Source organism: Mustela nivalis (assembly GCF_964662115.1).
Source record: "Mustela nivalis genome assembly, chromosome: 12".
Classification (NCBI taxonomy): domain Eukaryota; kingdom Metazoa; phylum Chordata; class Mammalia; order Carnivora; family Mustelidae; genus Mustela; species Mustela nivalis.
The window spans coordinates 75,624,948-75,652,541 of NC_139031.1; the positions used below are offsets into that span (position 1 = coordinate 75,624,948).

General features: G+C 35.5%; 1 protein-coding gene across 3 annotated transcripts in view; it reads left to right on the plus strand.

Annotated features, from left to right (window-relative positions):
* Positions 1-27,594, plus strand: part of SEMA3D (semaphorin 3D) — a 207,602-nt gene that overhangs the window by 82,526 nt on the left and 97,482 nt on the right. For all 3 annotated transcript variants that reach the window (XM_082692540.1, XM_082692541.1, XM_082692539.1), the window contains one exon: positions 18,038-18,198. In XM_082692540.1, the coding sequence (XP_082548666.1) occupies positions 18,038-18,198 (161 nt within the window). The remainder of the gene's footprint in view (positions 1-18,037; positions 18,199-27,594) is intronic.

Genomic DNA, 27,594 nt, shown 5'->3' on the forward strand with positions numbered 1-27,594 from the left:
ATGGTCACTAGCTGTTCTTCACTGAGGCACTTACAGACCAGAGTGAACTGGAAAATTGATTGACAGCAGCACCATGTTCCTATTTGACTGATGGTATGATTTCCAATTGTCAAAATTAACAGAGTTAAGAATTGAAGAAGGACAGATGCTCTATTTAAGATCACTGGGTGGCCAAAAGAGATCTACAGACTTGTGAGATGTTGTGCCTTTTGATAAAGTATGGGAAAAAATAGATTGTCATTGCGACCATTTAGATCATAATCACAGTTTCATATGAGTTGTTGTAAAATATTAGCCCAAATGTGGTAATTGATCATTGGAAAATAAATCGATCTCTACAGATAGAAAAACATCATTAATTAATTCCATACAGGTGCTACTAGCTAGTTCATCTAGTTAGAGGTTTTTTGGTTTTGTTCTTTTTTTTTTTTATGGATATGATTTTGGACTTGGAATCAACCCTATGTGTTCAAAATCTTGTTTTCCTTATCTCTGTATCGACTGTTACTCCTCTCAGCGCCTAGTGTTATATTTTTTAGGTTTTTCTCTACATTTAGGTAATTTACATGTCGAAGTCTGGTAAGCAGTAGCAAAGATTGAATGTAGGATAGGAATTACATATATCTCCCAACACCCCCCCCACACACACACACAGGCCCATCTCCCGACACACACACACACAGGCCCCTACTAGCTCCCCATATGAATAACTACTGTTCATCTTTCCTAGGAGAAACATTCACAACCCATACAGGGCACTCCTCTTTCCACTTTAAAGAATATGGCATCTTCTCTTTGGAAATCATCTGTTCTGCCTTACCATCTCCATATTTCCCACCCACTTCCAAGCATGTGAACAGCTTCCCTGTCTACCTTTTCTATACCATATCTGAGAGTTTTGGAGGCAAGTAGGTCAAATCCCACTATTTTTAGTGGGCTATTCCAGAATAAATAGTTATGACATACAAAATTCCTGCCAGTTTGGGGTTATGGTGACGGAAATTGCCTGTAAACCACATTCCTGCTTCTGAGATAATGATCATAAGTCTCTCTTGGCATTTTCCTTCTCTTCTGAACCTGACTAATGAATTGAGATCAGCCAGTACCACCCATGGCTTAGATAGCTTTGGGAGAGTCTGAAGTTTGTGCTTTGGGCATTAAAACACTGCCAGAATGTGAGGTTAGAAAAATCAGCTAAAGTGAAAAATTAATTTTGTCTTCAAAAATAACTTTTATGGTCGCAGACTTAGCTTTGTCTTCTTTGCTTCCCGTGGTTCGTGCTTCCTTAGATGCTGACCAGAGATGCAGCCAGTATCAGTAGAGCTAGCTACTTGGAACAGCTGAAAGATTATTTTGAGGGATTTCTTAAAGGCCAAGAGAAAATGTAATAACCATTTTATCCAAAGAATGCTCTTTGATAAAGACTTAGCTTTGAACTTCTGAATCCACAGGAGCTTGTTTGGTTCTATTGTTTTGTAAAGAGATTTCCTTTGAGTTGCATATTTTGAATTCTTGCACATTATGCTTACTAAATCTGCTTCTTAAATAACAAGTAAGGAACCTTGAAGATGAGGATGTTCTATATTTCTGGATTTCATGTTATAAGTTTATTATATATATTTTGTCCCACAAGGTGGGCTTCTCACAGTGATACGTATGTATACAGTTTATACTTCAGATGCAGTAAAAATAACTTTTGAGAGATAATGGATTTCAGTCCTGTCATAGTGTAAACATTCTGTATTTCACAATCACTGTGAAGGAACTTTTTTGACTTAAGGATATTTATACCCAGAAATCATTAGTATCTGTGATGTTATTTGTCTGGGAAACAAGTAAATGATATAAGTAACACAGATAAAAGAGAAATGGACAAAAACTTTGAAATAGGAGAAGAAAAATGAAAATTAATATACAAAGTCTCATTTCTTACGATGAATTGTAGGGTTTTTTTATACTTTTTTATTTTTTGTATAGTCTCTTTAGCCTTTCTTGTTCCTTTCCTAATTTTAGATTTTAGTACTAATTTATATGTGAATGCCTGATGATATATGTTACACACGTGTATATATATATGATACATGTATATGCATGTATCTCATATAGTCTTTTTTCTTACCACATCCTTTTTGAACCTGGCATAAAGAGAATTCAGCTATCAATTCCATTTGAAAATTTTTACCCTAAAACTCTTGCTATCTCAAAGAATCACAGTAAACCCACAAAACACCAGCTAGTCAACACTGAACTCCCAAGTATTAGACATGAGGAGGGAAACTAACCCACTTAGTATTTACCATATATTTACTCATTCTGCAAATATGTATGGTGCAATCACTATGTTTAATAGGTCCAAGAAAAGTCGCAGTTCCCTTTGAATTTCTTTTTCAGATGAGGAGACAAAGAACAGGTAATCAAATAAATGAATATCATCTCAAATAATGGGAAGTGCAATGAAAAATATAAAACAAGAGAGTGACAGGCTCCAAGGATCCTCTTGGACTTTATTGTATCTGTTTTAGGATACCGTGAAAACCATTGTTTTTGTACCTATCTTTTAGATAAGAAGCTCTGAGACTCAGAGCCTGAAGGCCTTGTCCCCAAACAAGAAGTGTGTATTACATGGCAAAATTAAGTTGTGGTTTTTATCTCTGCAGTTCAAGGTCCAGGCTTTTGCTACCTGGTGTTCTTGAGAGAAACATTATTCAGGAATGCAGATATCAAGATACAAAAATATATATAAGTTTTCACCATTAACTTTTTGGGCAATATGTTCTCAATAACTATCAAAGTATAAGTTTTTGATCCTCCAAAACTTATATGTATTTTCATAGACAAGAAAAACTTAAAATCACCTTTAGAAGTTTTTCTTCTATTGTTTAACTAAAACAATGTATTTAATAGAATGGTTCTTTGTTTTGTTGGAATCTTCTGAGAAATGAGTGGATTAATCTGTATACTTTTCTTTTTTTTTATAAATTACTTTATTTAGCTAAGAATGTAGCATGTGTCTCGGGAAGAGATTCATGGTTTTTTGACCCATGTAACTTATTTGATTTGAGTAGTCTAACATTAATTCTATTATCTTGAGTCAGCATGATTTAACAGTGAAGAAAGCCAAACTGCTTAGGTTTTAACTGTTCCTACTACTAGTTGTGAGATATCTGGATGTTTATTTTCTGTTCTGCCCTTTTCTTATTCATAACACAGTAAGTGTTACAGCAAATCTAAATGCATTAATTTATTTAATTCCAATCAGCATATTGTTAAGGTGTGTTCACCCATGTAAAGCACCTCAAACAGTGTTTGGTATAGTAAGCATTTAATAAATGCTGTCAGTTATTATTTTTTGTGAAATGTTATTATCCTGCTCCATATGAATGGTTGCAGACCAATGATTTCCTTCTGGAAACAACTTTGAAAGATATATAGATCCCTCTTGTTTACCACATATATTAAAATAGCTTCCACTTAGTCCCAAACCATTTTCTACTAGAGTTGGTTTCCTTCAGTTAAGTACCACACAAAGATTGTAAATTTATTAAAGGTACTTTCCAGTATTTTTACTATTATGGTCTTCTAGTAGGTAATAAGCCCTTACAGTTAAAAAGATCATTGTTGGCCTTGATAAGAGTAATGTCATTGATTGGTTGGTAGCCCTCAGAGTGGGTTAAAATGAATCATAAAATCACTCAGGGGTTCAGACCACATGATGCAATCTAAAGTGGGCATTTTTGTTGTCAAGTTCATGGGAAAAGAAGCTGGCTTGCTCTGAATACCTCTCCCTAAGTATTTAGTGAACAAACATTATCAATCTTATAGTAGGAATTCTCATGTAATACATGTATTTTTCTATAAAGCAAGTCATTGATGGTTTAAGTTTAGGAGATGTGCCATATTTGAATGGGGTCACTTGCTTTCCCAGATGTATTTTCTCTAAATTGCGGCTGTTGGGCTTCTGTAGTTTTAAGAGTTCAAGGATAATCTTACTGTGTATGTGATATTTAACTGTCAACAGTTAATAACAATAGTTTCTGAGTGCCCATTACATTTCTGGCCTTGTTCTGGCAGCAAACAGAAGAGGCCAAAATCCCTGTCATCATGTGGTTTATACGCTGATATGGAAAGTCAGACCATACATAAGTACATTGCATAGCAAAATAGAAGATGAAAAATGCTATGGAGAGAAATGAATCAGGAAAGTTAGCTAAAGAATGGTGGAGGTGTGGTAGTCAAGTATGGTGATAAGGAAAAGATCTCACTGGGAGAGTGATATTTTCACGAGTACTTAAAGAAATTATTGTTAAAATTATGGGTATACTTGGGAAAGCAATATTTTTTCACAAAAGGAACATCAAATGCAAAGATTATGAGGTGAAAATGTGTCTGCCATGTTTAAGGATCCTAAGGAAGACAGTATGGCTGAAAAACAGTTGGATGGGGGAAAACGTTTGACAAAATCAGAGCATTAATAGGAGGAAAAAGGATTAGATCCTTCCACTGTTGTCATTGTTAAAATATTGGCTTTTAGTCTGAGTGTTATGGAAATCACACTGGGGAATTTTGGCACAAAGGTGACACAATCTGACTCATTGTTATCGGATCATTCTGGTTTCTGTGTTGTAAATACACCAAAAGGGAGAATTCAGGGAAATAGACATGTTGTAATGATGCAGGTGAAAAATGATGGTCTTTGGGCCAGATCAATGAGGTTCCAATGAGGTAGGAAAAGAGGATGATATGTAGGTAGAGCCAACAGGATTTTTTGATGGATAAAATATAAAGTAAAAGATAGAGGAGTCAAATCTGACTCCATCTTTTTTGTTTTGTTTTAACTTAAGGATGGAGATACCATTAATTGAAATAGAGAAGACTATGAAGGAAGTAGATTTTGGAGGGAAATCAAGTGGACATATTCGTTTGAGAAGACAAGATTACTAGATGTCTAAGTAAGATGACAGGAAGGCATTTGAGTATATAATTGCTAGAGTTCATGGGACATATGATTGGGGATATGAATTTGGCAGTTAGCCTATAGAAAATTTTAAATCTATGAGACTCTAAAAGATAACTAAGAGACATAGAAGAATTTGAAGGATTGAGTTCTGGAAATCTCTCAAGCAAGGAAAGTAGAGAAAAGAATGATGAGCATCAAAGTGAACTGAAAAGAAGTGCCCATGTAGGAGAAAAATCAGTAGTTATAGGACACTGGAAGTCAATGAAGAAAGTAAAGGAAAAGGGATTATCAGCAGTGTCATATTCAGCTAATGTGTCTTCAAAGATAACAAGTAAAAATTAACATTAAATTCAATAAGAGTTCGCTGTTGACCTTGATAAAGGCAGTGTCGTTGAGTGGGAAAGCCAAGGCAGTTAGGATGGATACTTAAGAGCATTGGCTCAGGGACTGTAGGCAATTATAGATAATTCTTTCAAGGATTTTTTTCTGTAATGGAGACATGGGCAGTTGTAGCCAGAAGGAAAATAAAATCAAGAGATTTGGGGTTTTTTGTGAACTAAATAACATCATAATTATATTTTAGTTGAAATAATCTAGGAGAGAAATAATCCATGATTCAGAAGAAATGTGAGATAATCCATACCTTACTGAAGAAAACATTGATGAAACACCATTCTTTTCTCTAAAACAGGCTACTTTTATGTTTTTTATTTTATTTTATTTTTTAAGTAGGCTTCCTGTCCAGCGTAGAGCCCAGTGTGGTCCTTGAACTCACAATCCTGAGATCAAGAATCTGATGCTTAACTGACTAAGCCACCTAGGAGCCCCAGGCTACTTTTAGAACAAATGTTAATGAAACTGGCTTATTTTGCATAATGAACTATTATCTGGGTCATTGTTGATATCAGCTATTATTTAGATGGAAACAGAGGGCAAACAGAGAACTGTTTAAGGAGGAATGTGTTCAGTTAGATACAGTGTTATAGGTTATAAGTAGTATATATGTTTATTGATTTGGATAGAAAACTCCAGGAACATGAAATAACAATCCCAAGGTCACATAAGAGATAATTAAAAAACAACAACAAAAACTGATCCCTGTCTCCTGCTTTTCAGTTCAATGGTATTTATACTACAGTTTGCCTGCATCCAAGCCTATTAATTAATAATAATTAAAATCTATTTAATACTGTATTTGAGCACTGTTCTAAACATTGATTGTGGAGGTTCACAAAATGATGGAAGTTACACAGTAGTGTAAGGTACAACATAAGACGTAATATTTTCATAGAAGTATCACACAAAAAAGCATTCTTGGAATTAAGAAGATGTGTAAATATCGCTGAGGTCTACAAAGGTCAGCAATATCCTCCGAGCAGGGTAAAAGAGAGCTACATCCTGAGACACTTCGGTGTGGAAGCCTGGAAGGGACTTTAGGATGGTCATTGCTTAAGTAAAGGCAATTTTTTTCCGGGATTAAACCCAGTCAGCTCTTTTATGGTTAAAAAAGTTCCTTTTAAACAGATGTTATATATGGTTGATTTACTATTCCATGAATTATTAAGGAGATAAAATTTTGTATATGCCACTGCTTGTTTTAGGATTTTGCTTACCTAAAATTTAGCTCTAATTTTTTGAATCTTATTAAAGAAATTTTTACAATGATCTTCTTTCAGTACATGTGTAAAAATATAAATTCAAGGTCATTTTAAAAATTAATGTCTTTCTTGTCACAGAAAATTTGATAAATTGCCTCTCTGCTTCTTAAGAAGTTGTAATATATATTTTGCATTTTTGTAAGAGTCCTTTAAACATGCTGATTTAATCCTATTAATTAAAAGAGGCATAAATTAGAACTAAGTGCTTTTTACTTCCAAAGAGAGATACTCACTCATAAAGAGGTTTGTCTGAAGCTACAGTGAGCCAGACACAGTCAAGAAAGTAAGATAAATATTTTAGTAATCCCAGTGGAATGATGAAGTGGAAGAAGCAATAGAACTTGTCTGTGGGTCCATTCCGTAAAAATATAAGTAGAGTTGTTTTGAAAAAGAATCTCGTTTTTCTAAATAAATGCTAAATCTTCAAATATAAAATATAGCTGTAGTGGTTGACAGGGCTTCACTTCAGAAGACCTTGATTTTAGCTGTTTCTCTGGCATGTACTGTTCATTAGAACGATGATTTGCTCTTTCTGAGTCTAGTTTTTCTCATCTGGAAAATGGTGATAATCCTCTGGTTCTCCTTCAGGATCAAATTAAATAAAACAGGAAAAGCTCCTTGAGCTTTACAGAGCACAAAATGAATATCATGACAGGTTTCAAAGAGAGTCCAAGCAACATATTACTGAATTAACTGAAGTAAAAATGGAAGGTCTTTACAAATACAATTACGTTTAGGCATCTCTGGTAGGATTTCTGCTGCTGCATTTAACAGGAAATTTGCTTAAAAGTCAAGAATGAATCATTATTTGTCATTTTTGCATCTTCCTTCCGGGTTAATGCATATGAAGTACAGGTACTTCCCTACTTTGTAAGAGAAAACCGAGGGGGAATAGTTCGCATATCATTGATTTAAACCAAGCAGGTCATTTATTACTTATAGCAATTAAGTTGGTTATAATTTAAGTTAGGCTAATTTAGAATAAATTAGGGATGTGCAGATTTGACCAAGGTCGAATTGTAAAGGGGGAAAAAAAATCTGGCCTTCGTGCATAAACTAACACATGTCATGTTCCAAGTGTTTGCAAGAAACTCTAGTGTGAAGAGGGAGGGGTCTAGCTCTTCTCTTCAGTGCAGTGGGTTCACTTTGCACTTTAGCTTTTCTGCTCCAGCTTTTGTTCAAGGATCCGTCGCATCAGCATAATCTGGTAGCTTGTTAGAATTAAATAATCCTAGCCCCTCGCCCTCTTCTAAATGAGAAACAAGAATCCTAGCTGACTTGAAAGCATGTTAAATCTTAAGAAGCCCTGTTCTAGAGTGTTCTGTTTCAGACCTCCTTCTCTTTACCCTCCCCTCACCCCCAAGCATTTGGAGATAACAACAGGAACCTTTAATGACTGCAAAGCATTAGAGCCACAGTTAGGTCTTCTAATGGTACATTAACCTCTCTAAATTATTAATAAGCCCATTAATTCTGATTTAGATGGAAGCTAGGTAAACCAACACACATAAGAATCACTAGTTTGAAAAATTGATGGTTAAGTGTTTATTAGACTTCTTATATGCAAGAAGTGGCCATAAATTACAGCATTGATTTAGACATTATTCTTATCTACAAGGGCTTCTACTTTTTTTTTTTTTAAGGGACAAAGTAATTGCGAATATATTAATGCTGTAAGATTAGGATAATTTTAAAATAAATGTTGTTGAAGAATTTTGAATAAGGTTGGGTATAAAATGGAACTTCGAACATTGGACAAAACTCAGACTTTATTTAATGAATTATATATTGACACTGGAGGATTTTGGTCATGACCTAACTTAATTGTGATTTAGGAGCAAAAACAAAATAGACAACATCATGCAGTAGAGACTGGTGAAGGAGGAAGGCATAGAACAAAGTTGTTTATGAGTCAGTTGGGGATCTTGGCTTGACTGACAATAGGAATAAATATTTGAGGAGGAAGAATAAAAAATTTGCATGATCGAATCTGTAAGACTAAATTTAACTGGGTGTTGGTGGGAGGGAAGTGAAATAGACTTAGAAGTACTGATTATTGGGGTGCCTGGGTGGCTCAGTGGGTTAAGCCTCTGCCTTCAGCTCAAGTCAGGATCTCAGGGTCCTGGGATCAAGCCCTGCATCAGGCTGTCTGCTCAGCAGGGAGCCTGTTTTTCCCTCTCTCTCTGCCTACCTTTCTGCCTATTTGTGATCTTTCTCTCTGTCAAATAAATAAATAAAATCTTAAAAAAAAAAAAAGAAGTACCAATTATTTAAATACAGGAAAAAAGAGTAAGGGACCAAGGAAGGAGAACTAAAAAGGATTCTGATTTTTTGAGCGTAGGAACTAAGTCATGTTGTTAAGTCATCAAACTCAGTAAGATCAGTTGATTGGGGGGAAAACTACAGTATCAAACAGGTTATTGGAAATTCTGAACTGTGATTTGATAGAGGCAGTGCAGTTTTAGGTATTTTATTCAAAGTCATCAGCAGAGTTCTAGCAATTTGTGAGACAAAAACTTATAGGAAACTATAAATGGAAAACATTATTTCAATGCTTATGCCTATGAATATGACTTGAAATTCAGGAAAACATTATTCTATGACTGTATTTTTAATCTCTCTTTTGGAAGTCTGTGTGCATATTTTAATGCAAAGTCTCTGGACACCTCTACCAAGAATATCTTCCTTGAGCATGTGAATAGAGGACATTTTCTGGAGAAACCTAGAGAAAAATTCTACCAGGAATTGACCTCTGTTTGTTGGGAGTGAAAAACAAAACTAAAGTTTTTTTGGATTAATGGAAATTAAATTTTAGATCAGATATCACACTGAGTACCCAGCATGATAAATGAAAAACAGCAACAAACAAACAAAATCCAAGATGTAGTCACTCCAATTATTTTAAACTTCATAATAGCAAGAGTGAAGAGGTGATTCAAATAACTTCCAGAAAAAATAAAGACATATTCAAAGGTTGGGGATACAAAGGCATGAGACTTCTCAGTCATGACTTTGAAAGCTGGAATGTCATGTTCCTGTGCTTCAGATCACTGAGAGTGAATGCTATTCAACCCAGAATTCTGTATTTAGCCCAATTTGTAATAATTAGAGGGATTTTCACCCATGGAAAGTTTCAAAAATTTAAGTCTCAGTCACCCTTTCTTAAGAAGGTTCTGGAGATGTGCTCACCAAAATTAAGAAGATAAACCAAGGAGGAAGACACAGGATCTAGGAGAGGTGGGATTAGTAATAAGAGAGAGGTGGAAGGAAGTTTGAAAAAGCTGTCCATCAGGGGAGAGAACAGACCATCCAATCTGTGGGGAGAAGAAAGGGCCCAGTTGAGATGTCTCCAGGAAAAAAACAAAAAAAATGATCTGACAGAATTTCATATGAAAATTTTATGGAGGCACTTTTCAGAAAGTGTGGAAAGATTTAATCATGATTTTGGGGCACCTGGATAGCTCAGTCATTAAGCGTCTGCCTTCAGCTCAGGTCATGATCCCAGGGTTCTGGGATTGAGCCCCACATCGGGCCCCCTGCTCAGCGGTGGGAAGCCCGCTTCTTCTTCTCTCACTCCCCTGCTTGTGTTCCCTCTCTCGCTGTCTCTCTCTCTCTCTGTCAATTAAATAAATAAAATCTTAAGAAAAAAAAAAGACGATCATGATTTCGAAACTAAGCATATGTCATAACTAGGAAATTATCAATAAAAGAAACAGGTGTTTTTCAAGAAAAAAAAGTATAATGTTTTCCTGAAAATTACTTTTCTCAGTAGGAAAGAATATTTACGTTTTGAAAATAATGGAGTCACTGAATATAGTGTTCGTAAAAATGGATGTGTTATTACTACATTAGGATCTTGATTGGAGGGAAAGAGTTGGCATCAGAAATTTAGATTGTCAACTTCTGTAAATGGGAATTCAATGAAAATATTTGTAAATTCTGTTTTCAAAGACAGTAGTATATTCATATTGTTTAGAAATATAAAACGGAAGAGAAAGTAAACGAAATGTTTTATTATGGGGACTAGATTGGAGGTGGACAAAAGAGGAGGCAGATGGCTTACATATGCCTTTTAATGTTACTTTTTGGTATGCAGATACTTAATTTTGATGAATATAATTAATTTTAAAAAGTAATGTTGTTATAAAATATTGTCCTTTTCAAAAGTTATTCTCACAGCTCTTTGCTCTGTACATTCATTTGTCATGATCTTAGTTTAAGGAATTATTTGTTCCTGTTGTATTTGTCTTGCTATTTAGAATCCATACCAGGTGGTATTTTAAGGTATGCCCCTCTGATTTTATAAAAATTAAATTTACATACGTGATTGAAAACCAATCCAAATTCGTTTGCGACATGGTGTCTTGATTTTAAACATTCCTTAAAATTTGAAAATTAAGAACATCTCCAGACCATGAAGGGAGTTAAGAAAATAATTGTCAAACTAGAATCAGTCTTCCTGAAATTATCCTGTCAACTACTTCAACTACTTTTGACCTTGTTTTTCTGGAAATGTACTAGGTACTTAAAACGTTAGCCTTCTTTTACAGGTCAGTGGGAAAAATTATCATAGCAAAGCTTTTGAGATTTTAAAAGGACTTATAATCATAAATTATGAATCTCACGTGTGATGGATTATATAAAGCATCTGCTGTTGAAAGCTAGCCAAATAAGAATAAGCCTGTGATTTAAAAGCATGGATGTCGATGGAAATGTGACAATGTAAAATTGTCACACTCTACCGCACATCCTGTCCTGGCAAGAACAAAGCTCTGATGATATAATAGGCTTTATTTGTTTCTAATTTATGTTTCCCTACATGGTACCATCTGATTTATTATTGACATAGAGAATGTTTTAATACCTAATGAGAAGAATGATCTTCAGCATTCCATTGCAGAAGAGCAAATGGAAATCTGATTTTTTTTTTCTTTTTTTTTTAGGGGGGGGAAGGAAGGAGAAAAACAGGGCTGGACTTCTCACTTAGGAAAGTATAAAGATAATATAATACTCACCTATAATTTTGAAGCAGTCTTTTCAGTCTTTTGTAAGGGTTTTGGGTCTGAATAATATTTTTTTCTTGATATATTTGATATTGTTGAGCAGTTAGCTATGGAGACTGATTGTACATAAATAGAGAATAATTTGTGTTTTTGATAGGTGGAAGTGAGCTATCTTGGCAACCAAAATCTTTTCATATGATCTCCCGCCTCAGAAAACCAATTGAAAGTCAGGTGGGGCCAATTTAAGATGAGTTAAATTTCCAAAGTTTGATTCCAAGACAGAATCCATGCGTTTCCTTGGATCAAATGGTGAGGAAGCAAATACAAGTTCACAGCGAGCCAAAGGAACTCAGTGAACAACAACATTAGGGACTAATTTTCATTTGGAATGAATAGCTAGCTCCTTTTACTCAACTCTTGACCCAAACTAAGAACAGGCTTTTTGGGGGGGAATGGTTTGGTAGCCAAAATATCTCTGGAAACAAAGTCAAGAAGGAATCCATAGAAGGAATCTTTAGATACTAACAACATGAAAGCCTTGGAGATTCAGAGATCAAGGGAGGAAAGCTGAATTTATGGGGAAGACAGGAATAAAAACTTCTTTACTTCTTTACTCAGACAGCTCTTCAAAGAACACGCTAGAGAGGTGACCGTATTTCAAGAAACCTCAGAACAGCCTTACTGATATAATGGTGATTTCCTTCCAAGACAAGTAGAGTGGGTGTGATAAGGTTTTGTGCTGAATATTTTGAGATCGTAGGGAAAAGCAATCAAGTTTTGATCTGGGCCCATTTTGAGTTGAAAGCTTTCTGTGCTGAGGAATTCTATTCCTTACATTGGAGTAGATTAGAAATTGACTTTCCTCAAAGGTGTTTTTCTTTTAACCCCATGAAGTTCTGCCTTTAATAACTTTGATTATCTTCTTAAAAAAATAATCTGTTAAGTGTTCTTCTTTAAAGGTTATGGGAAGCCATTTTTTAGCTACATTGTCTTCTTGTAAGAGAAACTGTCAACTCCACCCTGTTCAGGATTTCTGGCAATAAATGTGATTTCAAGGGTATGGGATCTTGTTCACTTAACAAACATTGAGGAAGTCTGTCTTGCTTAATCCTAAATTTATTAGATTCAAAGTGACTAACCACTCCCTTCCTTTCTGGGGTGAAGAGGAAGAATGTAGACCATCAGGTCAAATGTTCTTCAGGCTGAATGAACAATTGTATTAAGGGACACTAAAAGGGAGATACAAAGAATTCTTTTCAGAACAAATGTTTATTTCAAATAGGGGCAGTGATTACGGGATCTGTAGCCTTGCCCTCACAGAGAGGGCATCTGGCTGCGAGTGAGGACTTTCACTGTTAAGAGTAAATTGGTTCTGTGAAGCCCACTTAACCATTCTGGACCTCACTGCATCGGTAACACATGAATCTGACAAGGAATATTGATAGAATAAATTTCCTCCTAGTTGGAATTTCTTTATACTCTATTTCTGTTCTTCCCAATGGTAGAGGGGATCTGCTCCAAGAAACAGAGCAATGCTGAGAAAGAGGTAGGTGAGGGAGAGTTAACTTGATACCTCCTTAATTTTAGCAAAGTTAGGCATAAGGTTCTAATGCCATGGAACTCCATTATTGGAAGGAGCTTAGAGACCATTTGGTGTCTCCACCCACAGGTAATGATGGGAGAACTGAGTAGCATTATTTGGCTTGGTAAAAGAAAGGCAGACAGGAATTTTTTTCCATTTCACTATTAAAGATATTTAGCAGCCTACAACTTTACTGCTGTCCTCTGTTACAAGCACATTTTCATTTTTGTTGTGGAAGAGCATTTCCTCTGCGCTCGGCTGTCCAATCCTTGAGATTGGAACTCGTTGCCAGAGTCTTTGCAATATGGGCCGAGTATACTTGGTGGTCTTAGGTGACTCAGTTGTTTGCCTTCAAAGTCAAGTTTTGTAAAGGTAGTGACTCACTTTTTTAGTGCTAGAAGTGACAAATTATTCAAAACATGGGTATTAACTACATCTGGGAAGTACACAGTTTCTGTGACTTTTGGACAGGTATCAGGAGATGTTGATGAAGACTCTGGATGTACCCTTCAGAAAAGTGCACACACAGATACAGACATAGGAAAAATCATGTTATTGGTAGGGGTTTTGGATCCTCAGAACCATCCTGTTGCTCTGCCGTGGTTAATTGATCTTGGAACATGAACACTTTGTCTGTGTCATCATTTGATTAAAATCCACTGTGGAAATGATGTCCATATTTACCCTAGTGGAATAAATTAATAATCCTTGTTTCATTTATTTCAGAAAAAAATCAGCTTGTAGCTTTTCCAAAAGTATATTGCTAGACCAAGAGTAAGGATTTGAGGGCCTGGGACATTGAGAGACACTACAAGCTGAGAATAAGGTGATAGGACAATGAATTGCTACAAGAACAGTTAGAAGGAGTGATTATGGTGGATTAGGTCGAAGATGTAGGTAGACAGAACAAAGAATGCATTTAGGACCTAGAGGCAAAGGCTGCTGTCCTCTGAGGAGAGGTGAGGCGGGCTGAGTATGTACAGAACAGGCCTCTCTGAATGGCGTGTGTAAAGCAACACACTTGCCCCACCATGCAGAGTTTCTGTTCAAAAAGCACTACACACTATAGACAGTCTTAAAAATTACATGTCTGAGAATTGCCACTTTAGGAGAAGAAGAAAATAAACCTCTGAACTATATTGCCAAATTTTTAGTGTTTAACATTCATGAATTTTCAGCCCTCAGAGCCTGCATCCATTTCTGATCCCAGAAATCCTGGGGGTGTATTAGTTATAGGTGTGAAGATGCAGGGTCTGGAATTAGCTACCCCCCATCCACACCCCTAGTTGTTGTGTGTGTGTGTTTTTTTTTCTTTTTCCTCCACCCCTGGACTTTAGCTGTTGATCCTGTGGAAACAGAAATGAGTTTGCTTGGTTTGGCAGAAATGCAAGAAAGATAAGCTGCTTGGGGAAGAGGGAACCTGTTCCAATCCCTGTCCCAAGGTCTTTTCAAAATGTATGTGTCAGCCTGAGAAATTTTCATGTGTAATGCCTAAGTCTAATTATTTAGTTTGGCTACAAAGGATTGGTGAAGCATGCTTTAATCGTTTTGATGCTAACATTGTTACAAGGCAACATTAAATCATTTTGAAATGATAATAATTTACATTAGTCACTATTTTCACAGCTGTTTGTCCTTGTCACATTTGAAACTAAACCCAATAGAATTGGTTATAGTAAAAGAAAGGAAAGCAAGTGACTACTTCAATTTTATTTCCCTGGTGGTACCAATAGAAACAACAAATGAGAGGCAAGATTCTTTAACATCTCGCTCCCCTCATTAGCATTGCCATAACTCAGGGTCTTAGCATCTTCCAGAAACTCCTGAGTAGTCTCCTTGCTCCCACTTTTCCAATTCCCATCCATCCTGAACACTGCAGCCAGAATTTTTTCCCCAACACTCAGTTAAAGTCTTTGTCACTTTTCTGTGTAATATATTTTAGTGACTCCTGGTTACCTAGATGATAACCAAACTCCCCAGCGTGCCATTTTGGGCTCTGATTATCTAGAGGCTGTGTTGATGTCCAGCCTCACATGGACAGTATATGTTCTAGCATTGAAAATTATACTTTAATTCCACAAATATTTAATAAGTACTTAATTTGTCTCCAGGACACTGAGCTAGTGATTTGGATTCCATGATAAGTTAGACACAGTCTTTGTGCTGAAGGAGCTGACACTGCAGAGTAGGAGACATATTAAAAATGCAGTGTCTGAAGGTCCCTGGAGGGGGCTCAGTCCATTAAGCATCTGCTTTTTGCTCAGGTCATGATCCTGGGATTGAGTCCCCCACTGGGCTTCCTGCTCAGCGGGGAGTCTGCTTCTCCTTCTCTCTCTGACCTTCCCCCGGCTTGCTCTCTCTCTCCCAAATAAATAAATAAAATCTTTTAAAAATTTTTTAATACATTGAATACGATGTATGATGCCATTATACAGTCCCGTGTTCTTCTGCCTTAAATAAACTTTTCTTTCTATCTTTCCTGTAAAGCTTCCATTTGCCTTTCAACACTATTATTGGTTATCATCTTCTTTTATATGGTGATACACAATTACTTGAAAGATTTCTTTTGTGTATACTTGTATTAGAATTTATTTCACTTATATTGTATTTTGTATGTGTATCTATTTATGGATTGATCTGTGAGCCCTTTGAAGGCAGGGCTTAGTCATGACCACACCCTTAACAGCATGCTCAATGCCTAACTCGCAATAGATTCTTATAATTATTTGTGGACTGACTAGCTTTTTTTTTTTTTTTTATCAAGGCTTCATGCCTACTTAAAGTGTGGAGTCCAACCAATGTGGAGCTTGAACTCATGACCATGAGATTAAGACCTGAGCTGAGACAAGAGTTGGACACTTATCTGAATGAGCTACCCAGGCACCCCCTGAATAGCTTTTTAATGTTAGTCCAGTTTTATTAAAAAAAAAAATACAGAGGAATTCTCATCTTCACAACTCAGGTTTAAGGGAAGGCAAGATAATATTCTTCTTTCATAGAACTTACTTTGCGCAAGCTGAAATTTAATAATTGTACTCAAAGTAACAGTCAATATTTATTGAACTTTTCCTATCTTCAAGCTATTGTTTTAAGACCCTTATATAAATGATCTCTTTTAATCATCCTAACAATTATATGAGCTGGGAAATATAATGACTTTCTCTTCATAGATTTTGTAGAAAGTTTAAAAAATACATCATCACGATTGAATCGATAGTTATATAGAACCTACTGAGTGCTGGGCACCATTCTGATGCTGATCATATATGAAGTCCTTTATTCCTCACAGCTCCATGATTTATTAACAGCTTATATTATTCATTCCTCATTTCTGCTTTATGGTTAGTATGGAATGTTTATTGGATATGAGTCCTACAAAAATAAGCTTATGTATTTGTAGATGCTAGAAAATATTATTCCATGTGTCTCTGGTCTGAAAACCTGTTAAAGTTATATCAAGCTTAATAGAAGATAATTAATGTAGAGTTCAGACTTCTATCCAGTGTACATAAAGCATGATTCATGAACATTAATAAGACCATATTTGCCTGAGAATTCAGATAGTATTATATCTTCTCCAGCATAGAGTCTCATGGTTTGTCAAAACTAAGATCAAAATCTGTCTTGCTGAATAAGGGAAATAACATTTAGCCACTATAAATTAGTAAATTAGTAAAAAGAAAAAAGTGAAATAATAATAAAGCCTGCAGTTGATATATGGAATATATAGACTTTAAATTTCAAAGACTCAAACATCCCTTTTACAGAGGTTAAACAATGCCATGATACATTTTAGAAGTATCTTGATACCTATTCTGAGACATCGTCTTTTCATATTTTTCTCATCAATTAATAATGACTTACTTGAAAATAATGCTTTAGTTTTAAAGTCCAGCAATATCTAATGGACTTTAATAAGGAATGAGTGATATTATTACTTTATTTGTATTCAACATTATACAGTTGTAGAAAATGAGAAGCTAAGACAAATACTTGAGGCAAAATCTGTTGAAAAGATTTGGATTTCTATAAACCCAGACCTAGATTTAAATAAGTCTGTCCATATCACAACTGTGACTGAAAAAAAGAATTAGGACATATAGACACGTGTCAAAGAGAAATGAAGACTGGGACCTAGGCTACATTATCAACTTTACCACCACGTGACATTGTGACTTTAGGGCATGTGGCTTCACCTTGGAGGAATTAAATACCTTCATTTATAAAATCATGATTTAGTATTAATTGAGTTTCAAGGTCCCTTCCTGCTTTACAGTTTTGATCCCGATACTGGTTTAGGGTCATATATCTTTCAGAATCCATTTTCTCGGATTTGGCTACTTTGTTTACTTTCTGAATACATGAACTAGGAAGAGTATAATCCTCCAAACTCACCCATGAGTCTTAATGTTATCAAAAGTAGAGGGCAAAGAAATGCTCTGAGGTTTGTCACAATCAGTTTGATGCTAACTTTGCCTATATTAATTGATTTAACCCATGTGCACAGGTGCTATATAATGATGCTTTAATTTATGACTTAAGAAGATGACCAGAGTTGTGAAATATTTTGCATTTAATTGCTTTGATACTCATTTTAGTGTCTTTCATTTTTTTCATGTTAGATCCATATTGTATCAATAAAATACAAATGTCATAAATCATATTGATTTCTACATGACTGTGTGCTTAAAACTGTATGTTGTTTGCTTGTATCTAAATTGAAGCATTCATGCTGTATATATTCATTTACAGAGTGTGAAAAGTGTGTATTGAGGCAAATAAATATTTTGCCAATTAATTTTTTCCTTCTTTCTATTCTCCTTTTACTTTCCCATAGACTTGCTGCTTTCAAATAGCTGCATACCCTTTTTGGGTTCATCAGAAGGACTAGATTTCCAAACCATTCTGTTGGATGAGGAGAGGGGCAGGCTGCTTGTAGGAGCCAAGGACCACATCTTCCTGCTCAGTCTGATTGACTTAAACAAAAATTTTAAGAAGGTCAGTTTGTTTTTACAAAGTTGACTGAATATCCATTTATCTTCATCTGTGCCTTCCTTTTCTTTTGTTTTAAGTGACTCAATGTCAAATCACTAGGTCATTTACATGTCCAAAAGGAGTATATTAAAAGGACACCTTGCTTGGGCTACACGTTTTAGATTTTTGTGGATTTAAGTACATATACATATTCTCCATTTAGAGGGAATAAGCATAGTAATAAAACCATTGAGAATATGAATGAAAGAGATTATACAAGAGAAATGCAATGGTTTAGATTGAAAATCTGGCAAATGGGTTATTAATAATTAACATTTATATCTAAAGCAATTATTGCAAAATTAAGTTTTGTATTAACTTTCAATTAACAACCATACTTTTAAATTGGCAGTGTGACTATGGTGGCATTTTAACACCACACTGGTTTTTTTTTCCCCTACACTCTTGTATTTTCACTGAATAGTATTCTCCAATGGCCCAGTCACACTCAGAGGGTGAAGATTAGTAATAACCCAAATATGAGCTCATGAAAAGCAATCTACCACTAAAAGAAAATATATGCTAATTATTGAAAAAACAAAAAGCAGCTGCTGCTGTGCTTTGCATTTGCAGTAGGAACATGGTACCCAAAGGAAACAGTGTTACACTTTAGGCTTTATAAATTATGACCAGCTGGTATTTTAACAAATACCATTATCTGTGCAAGCCAAGATGGATGCCAAGACTGGAAGGGATTGAAGGATGAGAAGACATAATCCTTGACCCATTCTGCATCTACGAGACATCTTAGATTGTTTTCTCTTTCTCTCCTTTTTCAGAAGTATTCCCACCACCCTCAAAAAAATGCTAAGAGCCATTAAAGGTTTCAGGTCAATAATTTCCAACACTGAATTAATAGAGGATTCTTTCCATTCAGAAAGGGCTATTCATAGGTCATCATAGAACTTTGAAGCTTCAAATAGCTTTCACCTCAATGACCACTTTTAAACCTCTAATTTGGAAATGCTTTTAATAACTAAATATTTATTGCTCAGTTATTTAATATTCAGGACTAGGAGACTTAGTCTAGATAGGCAAAATATTTATCTCCATATATCTAGGAGACTTAGTCTAGATAGGCAAAATATTTATCTCCATATATATTAATATTGCTTAGTTAATGCCTGCATCAGAAACACTGTTTTTTGCCTTTTAATAATTTTATTTTTAAGTAGTTCTCCTGCCCATTTTTTAGGTCTACCAAAAGAAAGGGAGATACCTCTGATGAATGCTCAGACTTGATAAAGAAATAGTCTTTGAATGCAAGTGTATATGCATGTATTAGATGATTCTAGAAGGTTTGAGGGTAAAATGTTACCAGTAGTTGTTCTTGATTTGCGGTCGTCCAAATACACTTACTTATCTTCTTAAAAAAAATTAATCCTGTAGTTTGATAAGCTGTGAATTATGTGCTAGAATTTGAAAAGCTTACCTTCATTGTGCCATTATGGTTCCATTCCATTTATTTTTAAGGGTGTATTTTTTCCTTAGTAATTTTTTTAAAAAAGTGTTTGTATCAGAGAGCCTATTGATGGTATCAACTAATAGCTCATTCATCAATAAATATCTTAAGAGATAACTTCTTTTATGAAAGCCACTAAAGAAAATCTTAGTTTCACAGTTTTGCTTTAAGAGCTGCTACATAGCTAACAAAGCATTTTTCTAAATATGTCTCAGTTTTAGTATAAGAGCAAAAAGCAATTCATACTTTTAAGGGAATTTGTTCTTATGCTATTCTCTGCCTTCAGGGATTAGAAGAAAAAGTTCATTTATCTGAAATGAGTGTATTAGATCATTGCTTAAAATAAGTTCTGATAACATAACTTCCTTCTGTGACTATTTTAAGCAAATCTCTCTTTGGCTGCATTCCATCCTTGAAATGTGCTAATATTTAATAAAATAAATGTTTATGAAATATTGATTTCCCTCATGATACTATTGAAATAAATGGTTATTTGAACACATTGTAAAATTAGGGACTGTACCAGAGATTTTCTGCCCCGCTGATATTCCTTTATCTTTATAAAATGTATAATTCATGAAGAGGTTATGTATACAAAAGAAATAATTTATGTTTATGTAGGTATTCACATTGAAAATTTATATAAATCACTCCAGTGCTAAAAGGTACTCCACAGTAGCAAGTTTAAGTGTCAAGATGGAGTGCTTTAGCAGTGTTTAGACCTATGTGGTTTGCATTGGCTCTATGCCCTTCAGCAAAAATCCAAACTTCTCTGTGGAAGAAACCGCACATGGTGGGATTCTGTGAGGCTGAAGGATGTCCTTTGTACGCCCTAGACTTAAAGCAATCTACAACATATAATTGAGTTAGGACTGACTGGTTGGGGATATTTTTCTCTGGGAAATTAAAAAAAAAAAAAAGTCTGCAGAAAGCATTCATTTGCAGTGTCAAATTTTAGGATATGTGTTTATGTAAAAGTCTTTGTACAAACAAGGATGTGCCTATTGAAAAATGGCCATCATTACTTCATAACTGCCACAGGCCTTTAGTGGGGAATCCCCGGGATTTTTAGCAGCATCCTTTACCAGATGAATTCAGCAAATATCCTTTATTATCTTTATTCAAAAGAGATTTTGAGTCTTCTACAATGAATGGTACAGTTACATGCTCAATAGTTTTGATGACTAATGACTGTAGAGGAAGAGCATAAAAATTCAACCTTTTAGGATATTTCTCCTCTCTAGAAAGTAAAATTTAAGTACACCAGGTGGTTTGTTTTGTGTTTTAGGGTTTTTTGTTTTGTTGTTGTTGTTATTTAGATTAGAGGGATAAGATTCTGATCTTTTCTTGACAGAAATGACTATTTCCACAGGGATTTAATAGACTTAGCGGCAAATGTAAGCACGCATGGGGTGGGATACTTCTCACTTCAAGTAGGCTTTTCCACTGTTGGTCCATAAGGCCTCTCTCTTCAGCTAAGAAATATTCTGTACATCCCTCTGTGGGACAGGTTCAGGATAGATATGCACATTGATTGGACATTTCCTCCTCCCACCACTAGACCAAAACAAAATAGTCAGAACCAGCCCGATGTGCTTCCATTCGAAGGGAAGGATGTGCATCTGGAACCATTTCTTACTGTTGTGCTATAGGTTAAATTCCCCCAAAAGCCATCCAGGAGGGGGAGATTAGTTTATAGGGTATTTGTCAGGAAGTGTTCTTGGGATCAACACGTGTGAGAGGGCCACTGGGGAAGTAGTATTAGATAGAGAAACAACTGAGCTGTGATGCAGACCAAATAAAGCCTCAGCTGACAGGCCAAACTGATAAGGTGGTGAGTATTTCAATATTTCCCTGTAGTGTAAGTGATAATACCATTATTCAACTGAGTTTATCTTATAAAAGAGAATCTCCATTTTCTCCCTATCTAATCCATTCACCATGACCATCAGTGTTATCTCTTAAGCAAATAAAAATCTGACCGTATTTCTTCTCTGTTTATACACTTCTGGAGTTCTTGATTTCCGATGAAGTTGAATGAAATGCAGATTTCTGTTGACTTCCAAGGCGCTCCCTGTTTCCAGTCTTGTTTTTATCCACTGTTCATTATTCCCTCACTTGCCATTTATTTTCTGCTTTCCTCCCTTCCTCTCTCTCATTCTTTTACCCAATATTCTCTGTTAGTTCCTTTCAAAATAAATTCCTTTCAAGTTCTGTGCTTTTGCTAAAACTTCATGAAATTGCCACTCACTTTTTTGCTCAATTCTCCAAGGCAGTTACCGAATCTTACCCTTCTATTGCTTTCTGCTCCCCAAGGCTCCCGTTATGGTACAGGAATTGACAATCCTTTGTGTTTACTACAGCATTTTGTATTTTAATATCAATGTCAGTTGCCCTACAGATAGAATTATCTTTATTCATTGGTATAAATAAGTATATCTCCCATCCAAATTATACCCTTTTTGAATGGGAGTGAGCTATTTTCCAAGCATTTCTGATTCTCCTTTAGCGTATAGTACAGTGTCTTACACATAAAAGACGCTACAGAATATGTTTCTTCATTGTTTTTTGAATTGGGAATTTTGTTCTTTTTCTCTCTTGATCTTAAGACCAATGCGTCAGGCTTAACACAGAAGAAAAGACAGCTAAAATTTAAGGAAATTTATTACATTATATAATAAGAATAATGTCCAGAGTTTGGGTGGCTACAGAGATGGACTATCATCTGCTTAAAGACATTATCAAGGACCCAGTTATTTCTGTCTCTTCTGTCTGTCATTCTTTGTTGGCATTATCCTTAGGTTGGTAGCAAGATGACAGTGACAATTTTAGGGGTCACATTCAGACAAGAAAATGTGAAGTGATTAAAGATCATCAGTTACTATGTCTCTTTCTTAGGATTAAGAAGACCTTTCTTGAACCCTCACATCTCATTGGCCTGAAATATGTCAATTCCCATTTTTGAACTTAAAATAGGTGCTTACATCAATCAATTACCTCAAGCAGAAGAAATGTGCAGGAATCAATTACATTGATCATTGCATTTACAGAGAGGGAATAGAAAACAAGTTTTCTGGACAAAAAAAATTATTTAGGGACTCACACTTTTCTCATTAACTAAGGCTACCTGAGGCAAACAGATGTTTCTTCAGCCAGTCAAAAGGAAAAGTATATGTTGCCTATTTGGGGAGAATTATGAAGATTAGATAGTTCTGCAAGGAACTTATCTGGCAGGATTTATTTTTCTTTTAGGACATAGCCTTGGAAAGTATTCATTATGAGAAAACATCCTTGAGGTAATTCATTTTTCAACACCCTACATGGTGAAGGTCAAAAAATCAGCTGAACTTTACTTTTCTTGCTTATGTGAGAGTTCATCTGCCACAATGAAAGTTCTCTGTTACTCTCTAATGTATGTAAGCTTTATGAACTCTGGTCTTCTGCAGATCTCTTCAGATTTTCTTATACTCTGTAAGTTTTCTTCCTTCAATATTGTAAGAATTGGTGGGCTGAGGTTGTTGGGAGTAAGAATATAATTAACTGAAAGAATTAAAGACTACATAATTACTCTGTAGTATGAGTAGTTAGCATTATCCACTAAATAATATGCAGAGAACATATTTTTTAAATAAAATAACAAATACCACTTAAGCATCATTGAATATATATCTTAACAGAATTATACCCTAAATAATATTCCTTTGATTTTGTTTTATCTGTCTTTGGGTGGAAACCAACTATATGCATTGTAGAAGTAAAACTTGGGAGGCTTTTTTAAAAATATATATTTATTTATTAATTTTAGAGAGAGAGAAAGAGTGAGTAAGGGGGAACAGAGAGAAGAAGAGAGAAACTCAAGTACACTCCTCGTTAAGCACAGAGCTTGACGCAGGGCTCAAACTCATGACCCTGAGATCAGACCTGAGCCGAAACCAAGAGTGGGACATTTAACAGACAGTATCACCCAGGGACCCTGGGGATACTTCCTAGTGACCGAACTTAGTTACTTGGACTTCTGAGTTAATGAATTGTTGGGATCTTTCTATCTGAAAACGTTACTCACTTTAGAAGCATTTCAAACCATGCATGGGTGGAGTGAGCCTCTAAATCAAGATGTAAGCAAACAGGTCACAAAGGGGATGATTTATTAAATTAAGTATTTCTTTTGTATTCATATTATTCAAGGATTTATTCTTGGTTTCCTTTGCTTCTCACTCACTCTCTCTCTCTCCTCTTTTTTCTTTCTCAAGTGGGCTATAGAAGCAGACATATGTAGATCAATGAGAAATAAACTTACTCTGAGACTATAGTTATTGTTTATTTTACCTATAACCCAATAGCGACTGGTATATCAACTCAATGAGTGTAATAATAAACAACTTTATTTTACCTCCTGCAATTCTTTCATCTATTCTGTGGAACTCTTCTCCAGACCTGTCTGGTAACTCCAGCAGGCTACCATGGTTTTCGGGGTTACTCTAAGGTAGTACATGCAGTTGTTATCCAGCAATTAAAAGGCCTGGTCTGATGTAATAAAACTTTCAACCTCATGTAACATCAAACCTCTGATTCTTCTACCTGTTCCTGTTTGAACATGCCTTGTGAGGGAAGACTCCCAGCAGGGAGGTGTTCAGAGATTTGTCTTTGTCCCTACCTAGCACTCCTTCTCTTCCTGAAGCTTGTTAAACACAGTTTATGACCCCTCTAGTCAAATCAGAAGAAGGGAAGAGGAGAGGGCTTCGGACAAGTGTCTACTCTACTGTCATTATCAAAGGGACCCCACTTCTCAACTTTCTGGCCTTGTCAGATGTTTAAAGGTGACTTTTCTTTCAAAGGCATCTTGGTGAGTTTTGGGGGGGAATTTCCTCTTTCTGGAGTTCTTTCCCTCACAGTTCTCTGGATAAGTGTGACTACATTTCTTCTCTGACTGGTATATTCCCATTCTTTATCCTAAGATGGATTGCACTTTAATGAGGTATTAACTTCTGAAGTTTTTTCGCTCAACATTCTTGAACAAGACCTAAGGTGACCTCATGCCATCCCATTTTTGAGCGAGCATGGCTTCCATCTGTTCCCTGGAAAGCCATCATGTGTCTTTTCCTGGACACACTCTAGAAGTTCAGCCTGATATCAGTATAGCCACTGAGTCTGGTCTCTGTTTTCCCTGCAGCTTGTCAGGCTCTCTCTCACCTTTAGACATTAATCTAGAATGCTCCAACCAACTGCATGTCTAATAGCAGGGGCTTCTTGAGGTCCTATCAGAATTCCTTTCCTGGCACCTACTCCTCACACTGGGGGTTGTAGGAGAAATTATAGACCCGTCTCAGGTGAAATATCCTTCTCTAGGGAAAGGAAAAAGCTTTCTAATCTCCAGTTTCCGAGTATTTACAGCCAAACATGGGTGAAATTATCTATAGGATTCTTGGCTGCCTACATAAGAAATTTTTGCTTCTTGACCTAGCATTTCATTTTTGAATTTTTGTTCAGCTAAAACTTCTCTTTTAACATTTTGCCTTCCTGCCAAAGCCAAAAAATGAACCCTCAAAAGGATGTTGTTTTACCTCCAGATTTAATGGGCATCCTTCTTATATATCATTCCTGAAGTATACAAACTAGAACCATAGAGGCAACCGAAAGAAAAATGTTAATGTTCTTCGTAGTATTATTTGCCTTTTGACTAGTAGAGCCTCAAACAAAACATATGCTGTTTTACATATTGTTTTGCATGATTTCTGTTGGAATCTGATTCCATTTTTCAATGATCTTCGAAATTGAACTTCAAATGGTTTTCTTTCATTTTGAGATAATACTTAATCATCTTTGCTCCCTTTTAACTAATTAAAAAATCATTTCTCTTAATACTCATTTGTGCCAAAATTAAATATTATATCTAAAATGTTCAGGGTGGGGCCACCTGAGTGGCTCAGTGGGTTAAGGCCTCTGCCTTTGGCTCAGGTCACGATCTCAGGGTCCTGGAATCGAGTCCCACATCGGGCTCTCTGCTCAGCAGGGAGCCTGCTTCTCCCTCTCTCTCTCTGCCTGCCTCTCTGCCTACTTGTGATCTATCTCTGTCAAATGAATAAATAAATAAATAAATAAATAAATAAAATCTTTTAAAAAATTTTTAAAAATAAAATGTTCAGAGTTACCTGGGTGGCTCAGTCCATCTGCCTTCAGCTCAAGTCATAATCCTAGGGTTCTGGTATCACCCACATAGGACTCCCTGCTCTCTGGGAGCTTGATTCTCCATGTCCTTCTGCCCCCCCCCGCCCCCACTCATGCTCTCTCTCTCTCTCTCTCTCTCTCAAATAAATAAATAAATAAATACCTTTAAAAAAATATATATTAACAAATAAAATAAAATGTTCAAAGAATTGCTGTGTTAAGTGAGATCTTTTAATGAGCCCTACCAAAAACCTAAAACTTATTAGTTAGCCTTATAGTTTTCAAGGAAAAAGCAGTAGAATACTTATAATTTTTATGTTTAAATTAATTTATGTTTGATTTTTAATATAAAAACTCCTAAATATGTTTCAGGGGGAGGGAAGTTTTCCTATGGATTTTAAAATGAAAAATCACTGTACAAAAGCAATATATACATTACCCAGTCTACCTAACATAAACCCATATTTTTGTGGAATAAGTTGACACAACTTCGTTTTGCCTTGCTAAAATTTAGGTCCCCACATTTGCTTCAGAACTTGACTCTGCTGGTTGTTTAACCACAAAATAATCAGAATTATTTAAAAGAAAACATTGGATAAACATAAGTATTAAACACTTAACCTAGAACTTGCTTACATTAAGAAGATTGTTTTTTATTTTCTTTTTAACAAAATGTTAGTAAGGCAATTCCATGTTTATAAATGTGACAGTTGTTTTTCTTCCACTTAACAGTCATAATGCAATTTTTGTACTATTTTCTTCTTATTTAACATCAACTCAATATGTGATTATAAAAATTAAGTTACTTAAAGTTCATCACTGTGCCCCTATTTTTAAGCACTTATATTAAGAAAATAACCAAGCTAAGTGAGTTTGTAATTTTAAATACAATAATTTTTTAGTGGAATGTTTAAACACCCTCTCGCATAGCATGCATGAAAAGAGCTTTGTTATTTCCCTTTCCTCAAGGAAGTCTAAAACAAGAGGGTTTTCATACATAAAGATCCTGCATTTGCTTGTTTTATACTGAGTAAAGGCAGAAAGGCTTTTATAAGTCTGAATGACCTTCTGACTCCAGTTCTAACTCACATCATGGCTGAATAGGACAGTCCTCTCTAATGCTTTGCCCTATAAATTTATTATTTAGGGAGAAAGTCTCAGAATAAATATCTGCTCATTTAAAATCAAAGGGATTGATAAAAAGAAAATTGCCACCTTTTTTATTCTTAGTTAATATTTGAAATTAAGAAAATATAAACGTTGGAAACCATGTGGACATCCCAATAAGTTAACTTTTGTGATACGGCACCCTGCTTAGTTTCATGATGATTAATCTGTTCCCAGGGCCTGTGAAGCACATGCTTTCTAGTAACTGTAGAGGTAAAACAATCACCTCGTTCATGGACGTGTTGGCTACCCAGCCTGGGTGCCCATGGGCTGGTCCCATCTGGTCACTGTCACGGACTATCAGGATGTGGTCAGATTTCTGCCAGAACTCTCACAAGAACTCCTTTCCTGTCTCTAATTTTAAGAGAAACTTTGCAGATCACTTTTCAATAATTATTGAGTGCTTACTACGCATGTGATACTGTGCCAGGTACTAAAGAGAGTAGGAAGTAGAAGCAATGTTCTTTGTCACTCAAGATCGGTAGTCACTAAACTTCAGTGAGTCATTTATTTAAGTTGTACACTTAGGAAGGTAATGAAGACTGCGACCTGTATGTCATACAGAA